At 45.9% G+C, this 16,108-nt stretch overlaps 1 protein-coding gene across 3 annotated transcripts in view; it reads right to left on the bottom strand.

Moving 5' to 3' along the window:
• Positions 1-16,108, bottom strand: part of PDZRN3 (PDZ domain containing ring finger 3) — a 386,786-nt gene that overhangs the window by 28,555 nt on the left and 342,123 nt on the right. For all 3 annotated transcript variants that reach the window (XM_082265835.1, XM_082265836.1, XM_082265837.1), the window contains one exon: positions 9,174-9,261. In XM_082265835.1, the coding sequence (XP_082121961.1) occupies positions 9,174-9,261 (88 nt within the window). The remainder of the gene's footprint in view (positions 1-9,173; positions 9,262-16,108) is intronic.

Here is a 16,108-nt window from a genome sequence, read left to right as displayed (position 1 = left end):
ACTGCTGCTTCAGGTCAGATATTCTCTCTCTCTCTTCCCTCCCTCTCTCTCCACCCTCTCCCCCCTTCCTCCCCCCCTCCTCCCCCCTCTCTCCCCCCCCTCTCTCTCTCCCCTCCTCTCCCCCCCTCCTCTCTCCTCTCCCCCTTCCTCTCTCTCTCCCCCCTCCCTCTCCCCCCTCCTCCTCTCCCCCCTTCCTCTCTCTCCTCTCCCCCTCTCTCCCCCCTCCCCTCTCTCCCCCCTCTCTCTCCCCCCTCTCTCTCCCCCCCTCTCTCTCTCCCCCCTCTCTCTCTCCCCCCTCTCTCTCTCCCCCCTCTCTCTCTCTCCTCTCCCCTTCTCTCCTCTCCCCCCTTCCTCTCTCCTCTCCCCCCTTCATCTCTCCTCTCCCCCTCTCTCTCCCCCCCTCTCTCTCCCCCCTCTCTCTCCCCCCTCTCTCTCCCCTCTCTCTCTCCCCTCTCTCTCTCTCTCCCACCCCTCTCTCTCTCTGCCCTTTCATAAAGTATAAAGAAAACCCTATTGACATAAGATAAATACCAATAAACCCCCAAAAGAAATGAAAACCTAATAATACCACCCTCCTGAATAAAAGCCCACTTGCTTTTTTTGGATAAAAAGCCTGGCAGAAATTTTTTTTTGCATAGGACAGCATCACCACCAGTGGCGGCTGGGGCGTTGGGTGATGCAGTACACTGCCCCTCTATCCATTCCGTATCTATTGGCCAAGGAGGAGGTGGGAGGACTTAAGGAGACGCGGGGGACTGAGGAGAAGGCGCTGCTGCAGGTAAGTGCGCTGGTTTCTCTGCAATGAAGGGGACACATTGGTCTTTTTGCATTGAAAGAGGGCACGGCACACTGGTTACTCTGCATTGAAGGGGACGTGCTGGTCTCTCTGCATTGAAAGAGGGCACGGCACACTGGTTACTCTGCATTGAAAGGGGGCACACTGGTCTTTCTGCATTGAAAGAGGGCACGGCACACTGGTTACTCTGCATTGAAAGGGGGCATACTGGTCTTTCTGCATTGAAAGAGGGCACGGCACACTGGTTACTCTGCATTGAAGGGGGCACGCTGGTCTCTCTGCATTGAAAGAGGGCACGGCACACTGGTTACTCTGCATTGAAAGGGGGCACACTGGTCTTTCTGCATTGAAAGAGGGCACGGCACACTGGTTACTCTGCATTGAAAGGGGGCACACTGGTCTTTCTGCATTGAAAGAGGGCACGGCACACTGGTTACTCTGCATTGAAGGGGGCACGCTGGTCTCTCTGCATTGAAAGAGGGCACGGCACACTGGTTACTCTGCATTGAAGGGGGCACGCTGGTCTCTCTGCATTGAAAGATGGCACGGCACACTGGTTACTCTGCATTGAAAGGGGGCACACTGGTCTTTCTGCATTGAAAGAGGGCATGGCACACGGGTTACTCTGCATTGAAGGGGACGCGCTGGTCTTTCTGCACTGAAAGAGGGCACAGCCCACTGGTTACTCTGCATTGAAAGAGGGCACAGCACACTGTTTACTCTGCATTGAAGGCGACGCGCTGGTCTTTCTGCATTGAAAGAGGGCACAGCCCACTGGTTACTCTGCATTGAAGGGGACGCGCTGGTCTCTCTGCATTAAAAGAGGGTACGGCACACTGGTTACTCTGCATTGAAAGGGGGCACACTGGTCTTTCTGCATTGAAAGAGGGCACGGCACACTGGTTACTCTGCATTGAAGGGGGCACGCTGATCTCTCTGCATTGAAAGAGGGCACGGCACACTGGTTACTCTGCATTGAAAGGGGGCACACTGGTCTTTCTGCATTGAAAGAGGGCACGGCACACTGGTTACTCTGCATTGAAGGGGACACGCTGGTCTTTCTGCATTGAAAGAGGGCACGGCCCACTGGTTACTCTGCATTGAAGGGGGCACACTGGTCACGCTGGTAACACATTACCCAGTCCATACCAGTATAGATCCTAACACATTACCCAGTCCAGACCAGTATAGATCCTAACACATTATCCAGTCCATACCGGTATAGATCCTAACACATTACCCAGTCCATACCGGTATAGATCCTAACACATTACCCAGTCCATACCGGTATAGATCCTAACACATTACCCAGTCCATACCGGTATAGATCCTAACACATTACCCAGTCCATACCAGTATAGATCCTAACACATTAACCCAGTCCATACCAGTATAGATCCTAACACATTACCCAGTCCATATCAGTATAGATCCTAACACATTACCCAGTCCATACCAGTATATATCCTAACACATTACCCAGTCCATATCAGTATTAGGCTTGTGACGGTATCAGATTTTCATGCTGCGATTAATTGATTAAGGTTTTGCCACGGTATACGGTATTATCACGGTATTCTATTATTAAATTTAAATTATTAAATTTCCACCTCACTTCAATTTCATTGCTGAATTTAGGGGCTTTGGTTCACTTATGCACATTATTTTATAGTCAGTCAGTACAGACTCTGTGAACCAGGCCTAAAATAGGTCATCAAGCAGTGTCTGGCCTAACTGGTGATAACTGGTCCTGGCGCTCGGCTCCGATCCGATGGCCTGGTCATTAAGAGGGCAAATCCTTGTGGTCAAGATGTGGTTAAACCTGAAGGAGGTGTTGTTTATAAATTACTTTACTATTGCTTTAGGCCTGGTTCACATATATGCGGGTTGGTGGTTCGCATGTATGCGGGTTGGTGGTTCAGATGTATGCGGGTTGGCGGTTCACATGTATGCGGGTTGGCGGCCCACATGTATGCGGGTTGGCGGCCCACATTTGCACAGGCATAGCAGACCATTGATTTGAACGGGCTGCTATGCCCTCATTTTCTGCAGAAAAAAGGTGCATGCAGCATTTTTTTAAAAATTCAGTGGCCTTGAAATCCATCCTGCTTTTGCACCATGCGACTAACCTGCAGTTCCTGCTCTGGCAAGCTTTCTGCATTTTTTGTATACGTGGGCACGGCATTTAAAAACAGTTTGCGTGTGCAGCAACGGCAGGTAAGTCGCATGGTGCAAAAGAAGGATGGATTTCATGGCCACTGCATTTTTTTAAATTCTGCATGCACCTTTTTTCAGCTGAAAACGCAGGCATAGCAGCTCAAGCCCATTCACATCAATGGGCTGCTATGCCTGTGCAAATGTGGGCCGCCAACCCGCATACATGTGAACCAGGCCTAAAGCAATAGTAAAGTAATTAATAGATAAAAACACCGGTCCTTCTGCAGGTTTAACCACTTATGGATCGCAAGGATTTGCCCCTTTAAAGACCAGGCCATCGGATCAGAGCGCCAGGACCAGTCATCACCAGGTAGGCCAGACACTGCTTGATGGCTATATAATAATGTAATGTGGGCTGCTATGCCTGTGTGTATATGTATATATATATATATATATATATATATATATATATATTAGAGCTGCACGATTCTGGCCAAAATGAGAATCACGATTTTTTAGCTTGGAATAAAGATCACGATTCTCTCACGATTCTCTGTGTAACAAAAAAAAAAATTGGGATAACTTTACTGTTACGTTTTTTTTTTTTTTTTATTCATTAAAGTCTATTAATTGCGTTTGAAAGACTGCTGCGCAAATACAGTGTGACATAAAATATTACAACAATCGCCATTTTATTCTGTAGGGTCTCTGCTAAAAAAATATATAAAATATTTGGGGGTTCTAAGCAATGTTCCCTCTAATTTTTTACTGTGCTGAGCAAATAAAAAAATTTCTGAGCGCAAACCTTTAGACTGAGCAATTTCATCAAAAATCATATATTGTCACAAAAAGTGCATGCTGCCATTAACTAATGGGCTATAGTTTGATAGAATATTAGTAAATCGTTTTAACTGTTCAACCAATTTTACAGTTTATTATACTGTAAACTTGGTTGTGAACAGTTAATACGATTTACTAATATTCTATCAAACTATAGCCCATTAGTTAATGGCAGCATGCACTTTTTGTGACAATATATGATTTTTGATTAAATTGCTCAGTCTAAAGGTAATAGTAATAATAAATGTTCAATAGGCTATTTTTAAGCTGTGGTTACATTTTGGCACCAAGTTTGAAAAGTTTACACAGTAAAGTGAATACATTCCAAACACAGTCCTGGTTTCCTGACAGATATAATGCATACTGTTCACAATTGTGGGGCTACAGTAACACATCCATCCATTATAGAGATGTGTTTGTTCTCAGTGCTGGCAAATGAGCTACTGTGCACAGTGCAGCTCAGGAGAGAACTGGGCAGGGTAGAAGAGGGACATTTGGGGGACATGCAGGTGTTCAAGGTTAGTACAGGGGTTCCTTTAGTAGTTCAGGGTGGTGGGAGCCATTACCAAGGCAGACGCACCACCTTATGGTATGGGTATGGCACTAATAAAAGGTTTCCTTTTTGAAAGCCAAATGCACATTTTCACAGTGTTACACCAGCACACAGTATGTTGCAGTTGTAATGAGATTCATTTTGAGTGGTAGCCAACAAAGCAACGCACCTCCAATGCACATATCTTGCTGTGCATCATTAATACACCACCATGCAATGTGTCACAATGCATTTCCAAAATTGAGGCATGCCCATTTTGTGAGACATTTAGCTGCTTTGCCACTGCCAGCCTATTGATCCCAAACTCCCTCAAAATGCCAGGTCATTGCGGACGGCATCCAGCAGTATAGAAGTGTTCTGCTGGCTGAGTGGATCTTCTGGTGTTTGACCAGCCGTGACTTGGCCCCCGCGAGCCCCCCCGTGCACTTACCTCACGGATGGTCATGGACCCGGTCACTTCAGTCCCCGGCTTCCCGCGTCTCCGTCCTCCCGAGTCCCGGCGCCTCCTCCTCGGCCAATGGCATGAAGTTGGCCTTTCGGCCAATCAGGAAGCGGGAGGACCCGCTCCCTGATTGGTCAGGAGGAGGATCCGTGTGACAATGGCGAATTTTCATTCGCTATTGTCACACAATGGGCGTGCTCTCGAGGCGCACGCTCTGTTCCCCGGCCGCCACGTCCGTGCAGTCTAAATAGGTGCGCGGTCTAAATAGATGCTTGCGCGGGACCGTAATTTTCACTGCGCGTCCGCGCATGCGCGCACTTTAGGGGGAACATTGGTTCTAAGTACTTTTCTAGCAAAAAAAAAACTGATTTTTAACTTGCAAGCAACAAGTGTCAGAAAAAGATCCAGTCTTTAAGAGGTTAAACTTCCTTTCTCCCTGGCAGAGGGAAGGAAAAAATACAATGTAATCATTTTTGTTTATAGTTAGGAGACTTAATGCTGAAAGGGCTTAGCTGTGTGAGTGAATGAGTCATCCAGCTCACTGAAATGTATCAATTCACAAGTCAGGCAGACTTGACAGAGAAACTCGGTATTTTAAAAATGCCACAATAACAATACCGTGGCTATGCAATACCGCGATATATCGAATTACCGAAAACCGGCATATGTCTAATCAGTATAGATCCTAACACATTACCCAGTCCATACCTGTAAAAATCCTAACACATTACCCAGTCCATATCAGTATAGATCCTAACACATTACCCAGTCCATACCAGTATATATCCTAACACATTACCCAGTCCATATCAATATAGATCCTTACACATTACCCAGTCCATACCAGTATAGATCCTAACGCATTACCCAGTCCATACCAGTATAGATCCTATCACATTACTCAGTCCATATCAGTATAGATCCTAACACATTACCCAGTCCATACCAGTATAGATCCTAACGCATTACCCAGTCCATACCAGTATAGATCCTAACACATTACCCAGTCCATATCAGTATAGATATCCAGCATGATATTTTGTTGTGTTTTCAGTGTTCCTTTAATTATTTTGAGCAGTGTATAAGGAATAGTACTCATTGTAGTACATATATCAGTGTTATAGGTACTAGCACTAAGTTTACAGAAATCAGTGTTATACATAGGGAATAGCACTTAGTGAGTTCTATTCCCTATATATAACACTTATATCTGTACACTGAGTGTTTTTCCCATAATACTGACATCTGTACACTTTGGTGGGAAGAATACTCCTTACATTAGTGGTCAGTGGGAAGAATGTCCCTTACATTGGTGGTCAGTGGGAAGAATGTTCCTTACATTGGTGATTAATGAGAAGAATGTTCCGTACATTGGTGGTCAGTGGGAAGAATGTCCCTTACATTGGTGGTCAGTGGGAAGAATGTCCCTTACATTGGTGGTCAGTGGGAAGAATGCTCCTTACATTGGTGGTCAGTGGGAAGAATGCCCCTTACATTGGTGGTCAGTGGGAAGAATGTCCCTTACATTGGTGGTCAGTGGGAAGAATGCCCCTTACATTGGCGGTCAGTGGGAAGAATGTCCCTTACATTGGTGGTCAGTGGGAAGAATGTCCGTTCAATTTGTGGTCAGTGGAAAGAATGTCCCTTCCATTGGTGGTCAGTGGGAAGAATGTTCCTTACATTGGCGGTCCGTGGGAAGAATGTCCCTTACATTGGTGGTCAGTGGGAAGAATGCTCCTTACATTGGTGGTCAGTGGGAAGAATATCCCTTACATTGGTGGTCAGTGGGAAGAATACTCCTTACATTAGTGGTCAGTGGGAAGAATGTCCCTTCCATTGGTGGTCAGTGGGAAGACTGTCCCTTCCATTGGTGGTCAGTGGGAAGAATGTTCCTTACATTGGTGGTCAGTGGGAAGAATGCTCCTTACATTGGTGATCAGTGGGAAGAATGTCCCTTACATTGGGGGTCAGGGGGAAGAATGACTCTGACTCTTACATTGGCGGTCAATGAAAGTAATGTTCCTTTGTGTGGGTGTGGCTTGCTTGTGGGCGGGGACACAGGGGGCCCATGATCTCTTATTGCCCGGGGGCCCCATGAGTTGTCAGTCCGCCCCTGTATATATATATATATATATATATATATATATATATATACACACACACAAATAAATATATATATATATATATATATATATATATATATATACACACACACACACACACACAACACACATTATACATACTTTTTACTTATTTTTCTACAAGTGATCACAGCCTCTGTTCTAAGATGCATAAGGGGCTTGGAGAGCTAGAGATGAAGAAACAGCAGAACATTGATCTTCCCAGTTAAATGCTATGCTGGGGGGAGTGTCAGCACCAGTCTGATCATTGGAGGACAGGCAGACTGTTTTCCCACCACAGCCAGAAAACTGATCACACTGGGATGGATGTGCTCTCATGCCTAGCATGCTCAGTTTGAAATAGGAGAGCAGGGGAACTGACAGGATCATCAGGTATTTCACACAAAAGAAGCAATACAAAGAGAATAGGATACTTGTTGACACAAGTACATGGTACAGCATACACATATCAGGAATATGAAATGTTGAAGTAACATGCTGTATTCTTTAACCACTTTAACACTAGCCACTGTGCTGCTACTGCAGCAAAGTGGCTCTTGTAGATCTGACGACGTAGACCTACGTCGCTAGACTCCTCCCCCTGTAGGCGCGCTCCCGCTGTTTTCATTCACAGCGGGAGTCGGGCCAGGGGAGGAGCGGCGGCGATCGCCGCTGCTCTGCCCCGATCGTCGGGGAATCCAGTTTGGAGATCCGCCCGCCTGTGTAAACAGAGCGGGCGGATCTCCTCAGTGACAGGGAGTGACAGATCGGAGTGTTCAGCATAGCTGAACATCCGATCTGTCCCTGGCTCACTCAGTCACCTCCCCCCCCCCACACGTTAGTAAGCACCAGGCATACATTAACCCCTCCCTCTCCAATAAAATTAACCCCTTCCCTGCCAGTGTCATTTTTACAGTAACAGTTCATATTTATAGCACTGATTACTGCAGTAATGTCACTGGTACCCCCAAAAGTGTCAAAAATGTCAGTCAAGGGTCTGATCTGTCCACCGCAATGTCGCAGTCCCGCAAAAACAAATCGCAAATCGCCGCCATTACTCGTTAAAAAAAAAAAAACACCAAAAATGACAGAAATCTTTCCCTTAGTTAGTAAACGCAATAACTTTTGCGCAAACCAATCAAAATACACTTATTGCGATTTTTTTTACCAAACATAGCTAGCAGAAAACAAATTGGCCAAAAATTGGTTTTTAAAATATTGTTATTTTTTCAAAATAAACGCTCTTTTTTTGTTTATAGCGCAAAAAGTAAAAATCGCACAGGTGATCAAACACCACCAAAAGAAAGCTCTGTTTGTGGGAAAAAAAGGACGTAAATTTCATTTGGGTACGGCGTCGCATGACCGCGCAATTGTCAGTTAAAGTCGCACAGCGCCGAATCGCAAAAAGTGGCCCAGACGTAAGGCAGCAAAATGCTCTAGTGGTAAAGTGGTTAAAGTGGTTGTAAACCAACTTTGATGACTTTTACCTATAGGTAAGCCTAAAATAAGGCTTACCTATAGGTGCTGTAAATATCTCCTAAACTTGCACCGTTTAGGAGATATTTACATTGCATGTAGCCGATGATGTCATCGGCGCATGCGCTCTGAAGAAACGTCCGCCCGTGCCGTTTCTTCAGAGCTCTGTGCCGTGACCGGCGGCTCTTGTTGCCATGCGCGGGAGTGACGTCACGCGGCTCCGGCCAGTAATACAGCCGGAGTCCGCAGACCCGCAAGGAAGACGGGTGAAGATGGATGCGGCCGGCAGCAGGGACAACGCAGGCTTCGTTGCAGGTAAGTGTCACACTAGCACATTATGCATTTACTTTGCAGGGAAAAAAAAAAGAAAACATTTGTTGAAGAGTTTACTTCCTCTTTAAATTTAGGCTTTATGGGTCTTGCTGGATTGGATAAAAAACAGAAAAACAGAGGGGATGAAATACAGTAAATACAGTTCCTGAAGAAAATGCTGCTCTGGGCTCCTTCCAGTGCTGCTCACATAATAAAAGCCTAGGCATTTGGTCGCATATTTCTGCAATGCAATGGAAAGGAGAACATTTTCATCTGCTACTCTTCCCTCTTCCTCCGCATTCCACAAACATTCCTCTTCATTTTACATGGAGAGATATAAATAGTGTTGTTCATTTGTATTAACGCACCCTAGAAAAGAGTGGCCAGCCTCCATTCCTAAAATGTTCATTTACAATATAATTATTTATCTGCACGCCACTTCAAACGCCTAATTAGTCCGCACATGAAAGAACTTACCTCTAGCTCTAGTTCGTCTCTGTCGATGTCTTGGTGTAAGCCTCCCATGAAGTCGTTGGGGTCAAAGTATTCATGAAGTGGCGAGTGCCTAGAAAAGAAAAAAAAGAGAATGGCAAAGATTTCAGAACACACCCCTTTCTCTACCTAATGAGCAATTATTCCGTTATTCTCATTTGCATAAAGATCTCTTGTCAAAAGTGCAGGGACCTCTAACCAATATTATTCATAATTAAAACATGATAAAAAATCAGACAAAAAGATAATAAGAAGACTCCTTTGATATCATTTGTCTGGGACAGAACTGGATTCCGTTACCTTTGAATTGCTGAAATTCATTAATACAACAGGAAGGCGTGAAGGGAGGAGCGAGAATGCGAGTTGTAACCTACTACTTCTATTTACACCGAATGCCAGAAAAATGATCAAAAAATAACAACAACAACTGAGACAAAGCAAAGCAAAATATCTGTTTCACATTTAGGCCCCTTTTACATGATTGGACCGATCGGGTGCACCTGTCTGTTTTTCAGGCAGACCTGATTGGGCCACCCATTGTCCTCTATGGGGAGGTGGATGTCAGCAGACATGTGTCCACTGACAATGGCATCCGATCCTACAAGATCTGCTGAAAACAGACAAATGGCGATACGTTCGCCACCCCGTCCAGTGGGTCGGATCAGATTGGATCAGATTAAAATGGACAGGCTGTCGGTTTTCATCCAATCTCCCCATAGAAGAGAGCAGAACTCTACAGCTCCATCTCTAAACAGTGACAAGAATGACCTGTCGGGGGGATCCCAGCTGAGGAAGTCCGCAAATTACTGCTTGTAATCTGCCAAAAAAGAAGCTCATGTACTTTTTTGAGCTTCAAGCATTTTGCTTCAGGCGACAAGACGTTTAGATGTGACCAGGTGTCATTGAAATGAATGGGGTTTTGCTTGTTGGGCGTTTTGAGACTTCAGAGATGAGCGTTTTACGAGCTGAAAAACGCTCAGGTGTGAACAGGGCCTCAGTGCAGGTGAAGAGAAGTCCAGGCCCAGATCAGTCACTCTTGATGCCATAGGGTCCCCATTCCTGGTTTCTCTCATGGGTTCTCACGTGGGTATTGTACAGGTAGGATTGGAGGAGATCGAAAACTGGTCGATGAACCAAATGGCAGTGGCGCCTGGTATTATGTGTTTAAGAATGAAACGGAGTCATCAAGTTTGATGAACATTAGATAGCTTTAATTCATCAAAAGACGCATTTCATGGCTATAACTCTCCACTTCTCCAGTTTACAGTGCTACACAAATTTTTTCCATTTCTCATTTCAATGTTCCACCCAAGTGTGTCCAGTAAATGTCAAACATTTGTGTAACATCATAGACTGAGGGAAGTGGCGAGCTATATCCACAAAATGCATCTTTTGGTGAAATAAAGCTACCTGATGTCCGTCAAACTTGATGACTCCGACCCATCCTTAGACACATCACACCGGGCACCTATGCTGCCATTTGGTTCACCAGTGGCTTTTTGACCTTCTCTCACGGACCTGTCCTTTTAATAAATGCTCCAATCACCGAGGGATGTCCCTTCAACATCAACTTCAACAAATAAACAATCAACTTTTGTTGAGCCCACACACTGATTGAACTTCGATCAGTGCATGGCCAGCTTAACCACTTTACCACCGGAGGATTTTGCTGTCTTCCGTCCAGGCCACTTTTTGCGATTCGGCGCTGTGCGACTTCAACTGACAATTGCGCGGTCGTGCGACGCCGTACCCAAACGAAATTTACGTCCTTTTATTCCCACAAACAGAGCTTTCTTTTGGTGGTATTTGATCACCTGTGCGATTTTTACTTTTTGCGCTATCAAAAAAAAAAGAGCGTTTATTTTGAAAAAATAACAATATTTTTAACATTTTTTTATATGAAATTCCCCCCAAAAAAGATGTAAAAACCAATTTTTTAAAAAATTCTTGGCCAATTTGTTTTCTGCTACCTATGTTTGGTAAAAAAAATCGCAATAAGCGTATTTTGATTGGTTTGCGCAAAAGTTATTGCGTTTACTAACAAAGGGAAAGATTTCTGTCATTTTTGGTGTTTTTTTTTTTAACGCGTAATGGCGGCGATCTGCGATTTTTTTTGCGGGACTGCGACATTGCGGCGGACAGATCGGACCCTTGACTGACATTTTTGACACTTTTGGGGGTACCAGTGACATTACTGCAGTAATCAGTGCTATATATATGCACTGTTACTGTAAAAATGACACTGGCAGGGAAGGGGTTAATTTTATTGGAGAGGGAGGGGTTAATGTATGCCTGGTGCTTACTGACGTGTGGGGGGGGAGGTGACTGAGTGAGTCATGGACAGATCGGATGTCCAGCTATGCTGAACACTCCGATCTGTCACTCCCTGTCACTATGGAGATCCGCCCGCTGTGTTTACACACAGCGGGCGGATCTCCAGACTCGATCCCCGACGATCGGGTAAGAGCAGCGGCGATCGCCGCTGCTCCTCCCCTGGCCCGACTCCCGCTGTGAATGAAAACAGCGGGAGCGAGCCTCCGGCGGCGCGCAAGCGCCGCCCAGAAGGGGGAGTGTCTGACGACGTAGTACTACGTCGTCAGACGATAACGAGCCACTCTGCCGCAGTAATATTACTGTGAGCAGTCGTAAAGTGGTTAAAGCGGTACTATACTCATTTTTGTGACTTTTATCTACAGGTAAGCATAGGCGTGCGCACAGGGTGTGCCTGGGCACACCCTAATCACCTAGGGCACATTAGCATTATCGCTCTGTTTGCCAGTGAGGAGATGGGAAAGATCTCCCTCGGACCTGCTCTGCCATAAGAGAAGTGCCACACACATCTATTTCACTTTGCCAGCAGGGAGAGTAATGTACCGGGGCCATATACATGTAGGCAAACACATGCGTGTGTATTTAAACTTTGGGGTGCACACCCTAATGCAATAGGCTGCGCACACCTATGCAGGTAAGCCTATAATAAGGCTTACCTGTAGGTACAATTAATATCTCCTAAACCTGCACGGTTTAAGAGATATTTGCCCTGCATGCAGCCGCTGACGTTAGCGGCGCATGCGCTCTGAATCGGCGCTATCGGCGCATGCGCGGGAGTGACGTCATCGCGGCTCCGGCCACTCACAGAGCAGGAACTGCCAGACCTGGAAGAGACACAGAGGGAGCATGTCAGCTTCCACAGCGGCGTCCGGGCCTCCGTGTCATGGCTTCATTTTAAGGTAAGTAGTTCATAATGTGCTAGTATGCGATGCATACTAACTCATTATGCCTTTGTCTTGCAGGGGTTTTTTTTTTCATTATACAACCGCTTTAAGAGGGGATTTCCCCCTCTTTTGAAGAGGTTTCCTCTCACTTGCTGTTGAGTCTACAGAACAGGAGGTGAAGTCCAACTCCCACCCTACCCCGCACCTCCCAGTGGAACTCAAATCTGGCAGGCTTTTTAAGGCTCCATTCACATCTGAGCGTATCGTTTTCAGGTGGTTTTTTTGGGCGTTATTTTCTGGCAAAAGGTGTTTGGAGGCAGGCATTGACATCTAACAAAAACGCTTGTAATCTGCCAAAAAAGAAGCTCATGTAATTTTTTTTTGCTTCAAGTGACAAAATGCTCATATGTGAACAGGGGCCATTGAAATGAATGTGATTTGGCTTGTTGGGTGTTTTGAGACTTCAGAGATGAGCGTTTTATGAGGTGAAAAACACTCAGGTGTAAACAGGGCCTAAAGTGGTTCTAAAGGAAGAAGGGTTTTTATCCTAATGCATTCTATGTATTAAGATACAAAAAAACTTGTGTGCAGCAGCCCCTCTCAGCCCCCCCCCCCCCACCAATACTTAGCTGAGCCCCATTTCAATCCAGTGCCTTGGCCGATCCAGACTCTCCCTTCTGATTGGCTGAGACACAGCAGTGAAACCATTGGCTCCCGCTGCTATCAATCAAAGTTAGTTAGCCAATGAGGAGAGATAGAGAGGATGAGGCCGATAAGCGCCTCGTTGTCTGAATAGGCACACAGAGCCGTGGCTCGGCTCAGGTGCCCCCATAACAAGCTGCTTGCTGTGGGGGCACTCAACAGCAGGGAGGGGCCAGGAGCACCAAAGAGGGACCCAAGAAGAGTAGTATCCAGGCTGCTCTGTGCAAAACCAACTGCATAGAGCAGGTAAGTAGAACATGTTTTTTATTTGTAAAGAAAAAAAAGAAAGAAACGAGACTTTAGTATCATTTTGCTCATATATTGAATATATCCAAAACTAAAAAAAAATGTTTGGTTTTAGATACAGGATATTATCATTGAAAAATGGCCATCGCTGCTCGGACAGCATTCCCTTAAGGTCTAACCCCCCCCACTGCTTCCACTTAAGCTGCAAAGGCAGCAGCTGAGGGGTGTTCATATGCTATGCTACGCTGTGGCAGGAATTATGCTCAGCAGGCACTACTACCCACTTAAGGCTCGTACACCCTTGACGGAAATCGGACGAAATATCCTCCGATTTTGCTCTCTCATGCTCAGCGGTCATAACCGTTTTTAGTTGACAGTGCATAATGTTCACGAAATTTCTTGTCCGATTTTTTTTTTTGGGACATTTGTTTCTAGACTTCCGGGTCATCAACAACTTCAGATCATGCGCGGTCTTTCGAATCCGATTTTTCGCGGACGTACTGCATACACATTAAACGAAAATTGGTCGTCTGGGGAAGGACGATAAAAATTTTGCTGTTTGTTCCTCCGTTTTTTTTCGTTGAAAATGTCGGCATCGGCTGCTGAAAGTTGTGTACACACTAGGCGAAAATTGTGCGATTTTACCTTGGACGGGAATTTTCGGCAGATTTTCTACTAGTGTGTACCCCACTTAAGCTTAACCCTTTCAAGTTAATTGGGACTGTGCTGCAACTGTCCTGCAATGCACATGGTTGCGGCACAGTGGTGCAGCATCGAGGGAGTTAAAGCAGAGTTCAAGCCTGGGGGGGAGGAATTTAAAGTCAGCAGGTACAAATACTATAGCTGCTGAATTTTAATATAAAGGACACTTACCTGTCCAGGAAGCCTGTGATATCGGCATCCGAAACCGAACTGTCCATCAGCTCCAGGTGCAGGCGCCGGCATCCTTACTAAGGGAAACAGGAAGTGAAGCCTTGCAGCTTCACAGCCTTGCGGCTTCACAGCCTGTTTCCTACTGTGCATGTGCGAGTCGCGCTGCACTTTCTGAATAGCCCTGCTGTCTACTAGAACCTTTGTGTGTCTTCCAGAAGGCAGCGGGGGAAGGAGGAGGGGCTGTAAATGGCGTAGGTCGCCGCGGCACCCTTACACGGAAATGGGAGCGGTTACTTGTTTTTGACAGGTATCTGCTCCCCCTGAAAGGTGCCAAATGTGGCACCGGGGGGGGGGAAGCAGATAAGTGGAACTACAACTTTTGGGTGGAACTCCGCTTTAAAACGGGAGGTTAGGCAGCAAAACAAAGCCTCCACACCACCTGTCAATCAACCTTTTAAGATTGCTCTTCAGTAGGCAACACAAGTGAGGCCTTAAACACAAGATGCAGAACAATACTGCAATGATCGATCAAATATCTGTAATCGCTTGTATTTGAATTGATTACAGTACAAATTGCTACGTGTATTGCAAGCCTTAGATGTGGATTGCATTGGCTAAACTGAAACAGAACATGGTGGCTCATAATCAGATTTGGCGTCTTTCTGTCACCAGTAGACCGAAATCTGCTGTGAAATCCAGTCACAGCAGCTGCCAGGAGAGGGGGGGGGGGCGGCCCTGACGTTTTGTCAGTGAAAAGCGTTGACAGTCGCTGGCACAGTTCCGGAATGCCTGTCACTCCGACTGTGACCTGCCGGGGCTGCGAAGCTGCGGTGTGTCTGGAGCCTGCCGCGCTGGAATTCCCTTTCTCAGCTGGTTTTTTCAAACTTGCTCTTGCCTGACACTCCATCGGCTCCGCGCGTCTATGTTTCTAATTATTGCGTTCATTTACATGTAGGAAGTGGGATTGTTCGAAGCTAATGGCTTCATCTGGATGTTCGGCTCATCAGGAAAAAACGATGAGCTCCGCCACTGGCCTGGAACATCATCCTCCAAACATCATTCCTCTGTTTATTCCGAGGGATTACCATTAAGCGGGGTGGCGGGAAAATGTCGCCGCCGTTGCTGACTAAAACCCAGCTGAGTCAAAAGACGTGCTAAACAAAACATTTTCCTGTCAGACATAATTAAACGCTAGATAAAAGCTGATTAGAGTAGGACGGTCGACTACACACGGGCCACTGCGATCAAAAGTGTCTGAAGGACGATCTGGCCTTGTGGCTGTTGTTCTCTTTTCGCCCGCCATGTTGCACAAAGCACACACAGAAGGAAATCTGACTTACTGCTATTCCTAACAAAGCTATTATTCGATTTAAATACTTCGGGGCTTATTTGCAAAGATTCATTTGTTAACTTTTGTTTGTTCTCGTAAAATCAGCCTGTTTCTGAAGTTGACCATATTTTTGGATAATTGGGGATTGGGAACTAAAATAGAACATTTATAAAGGAGAACAAAACTGCGTGAGTTGATAAAGCTGAACTCCAGGCAAACGGCTAAATACACAAATGAAAACATACACAAGATCTGTTTTACCAGCCAAAGGATTTGTATTTCTGTTCATCCAGTTTTGAGATCTACACAGCTGTGCTACAAAGCCCAGCCCTGTTTAGCAGGGGAGGAGACCTGATTTTACTCTGCTGCAGTTCAGGTAACACTTACAGGTCCTTGCTCCTACCCCCCCCCCCCAGCCTGTGATTGGACAGTGAAAGGAGAAGAAGTAGACTGATGAGTGCGGGCTCTGTTGGAGTCTGCTGATCCCCCGCTTGAGCAGGCGGATGGCTGTTACTTGTCCACTGTGCTTATGCAGAGCGGACGCAGACACAGCT

The sequence above is a fragment of the Pelophylax lessonae genome (genome assembly GCF_965119305.1).
Source record: "Pelophylax lessonae genome assembly, chromosome: 8".
Lineage (NCBI taxonomy): Eukaryota > Metazoa > Chordata > Amphibia > Anura > Ranidae > Pelophylax > Pelophylax lessonae.
The sequence above is the reverse complement of the archived record's forward strand: the minus strand, read 5'-3'. Positions and strand labels throughout refer to the sequence as shown.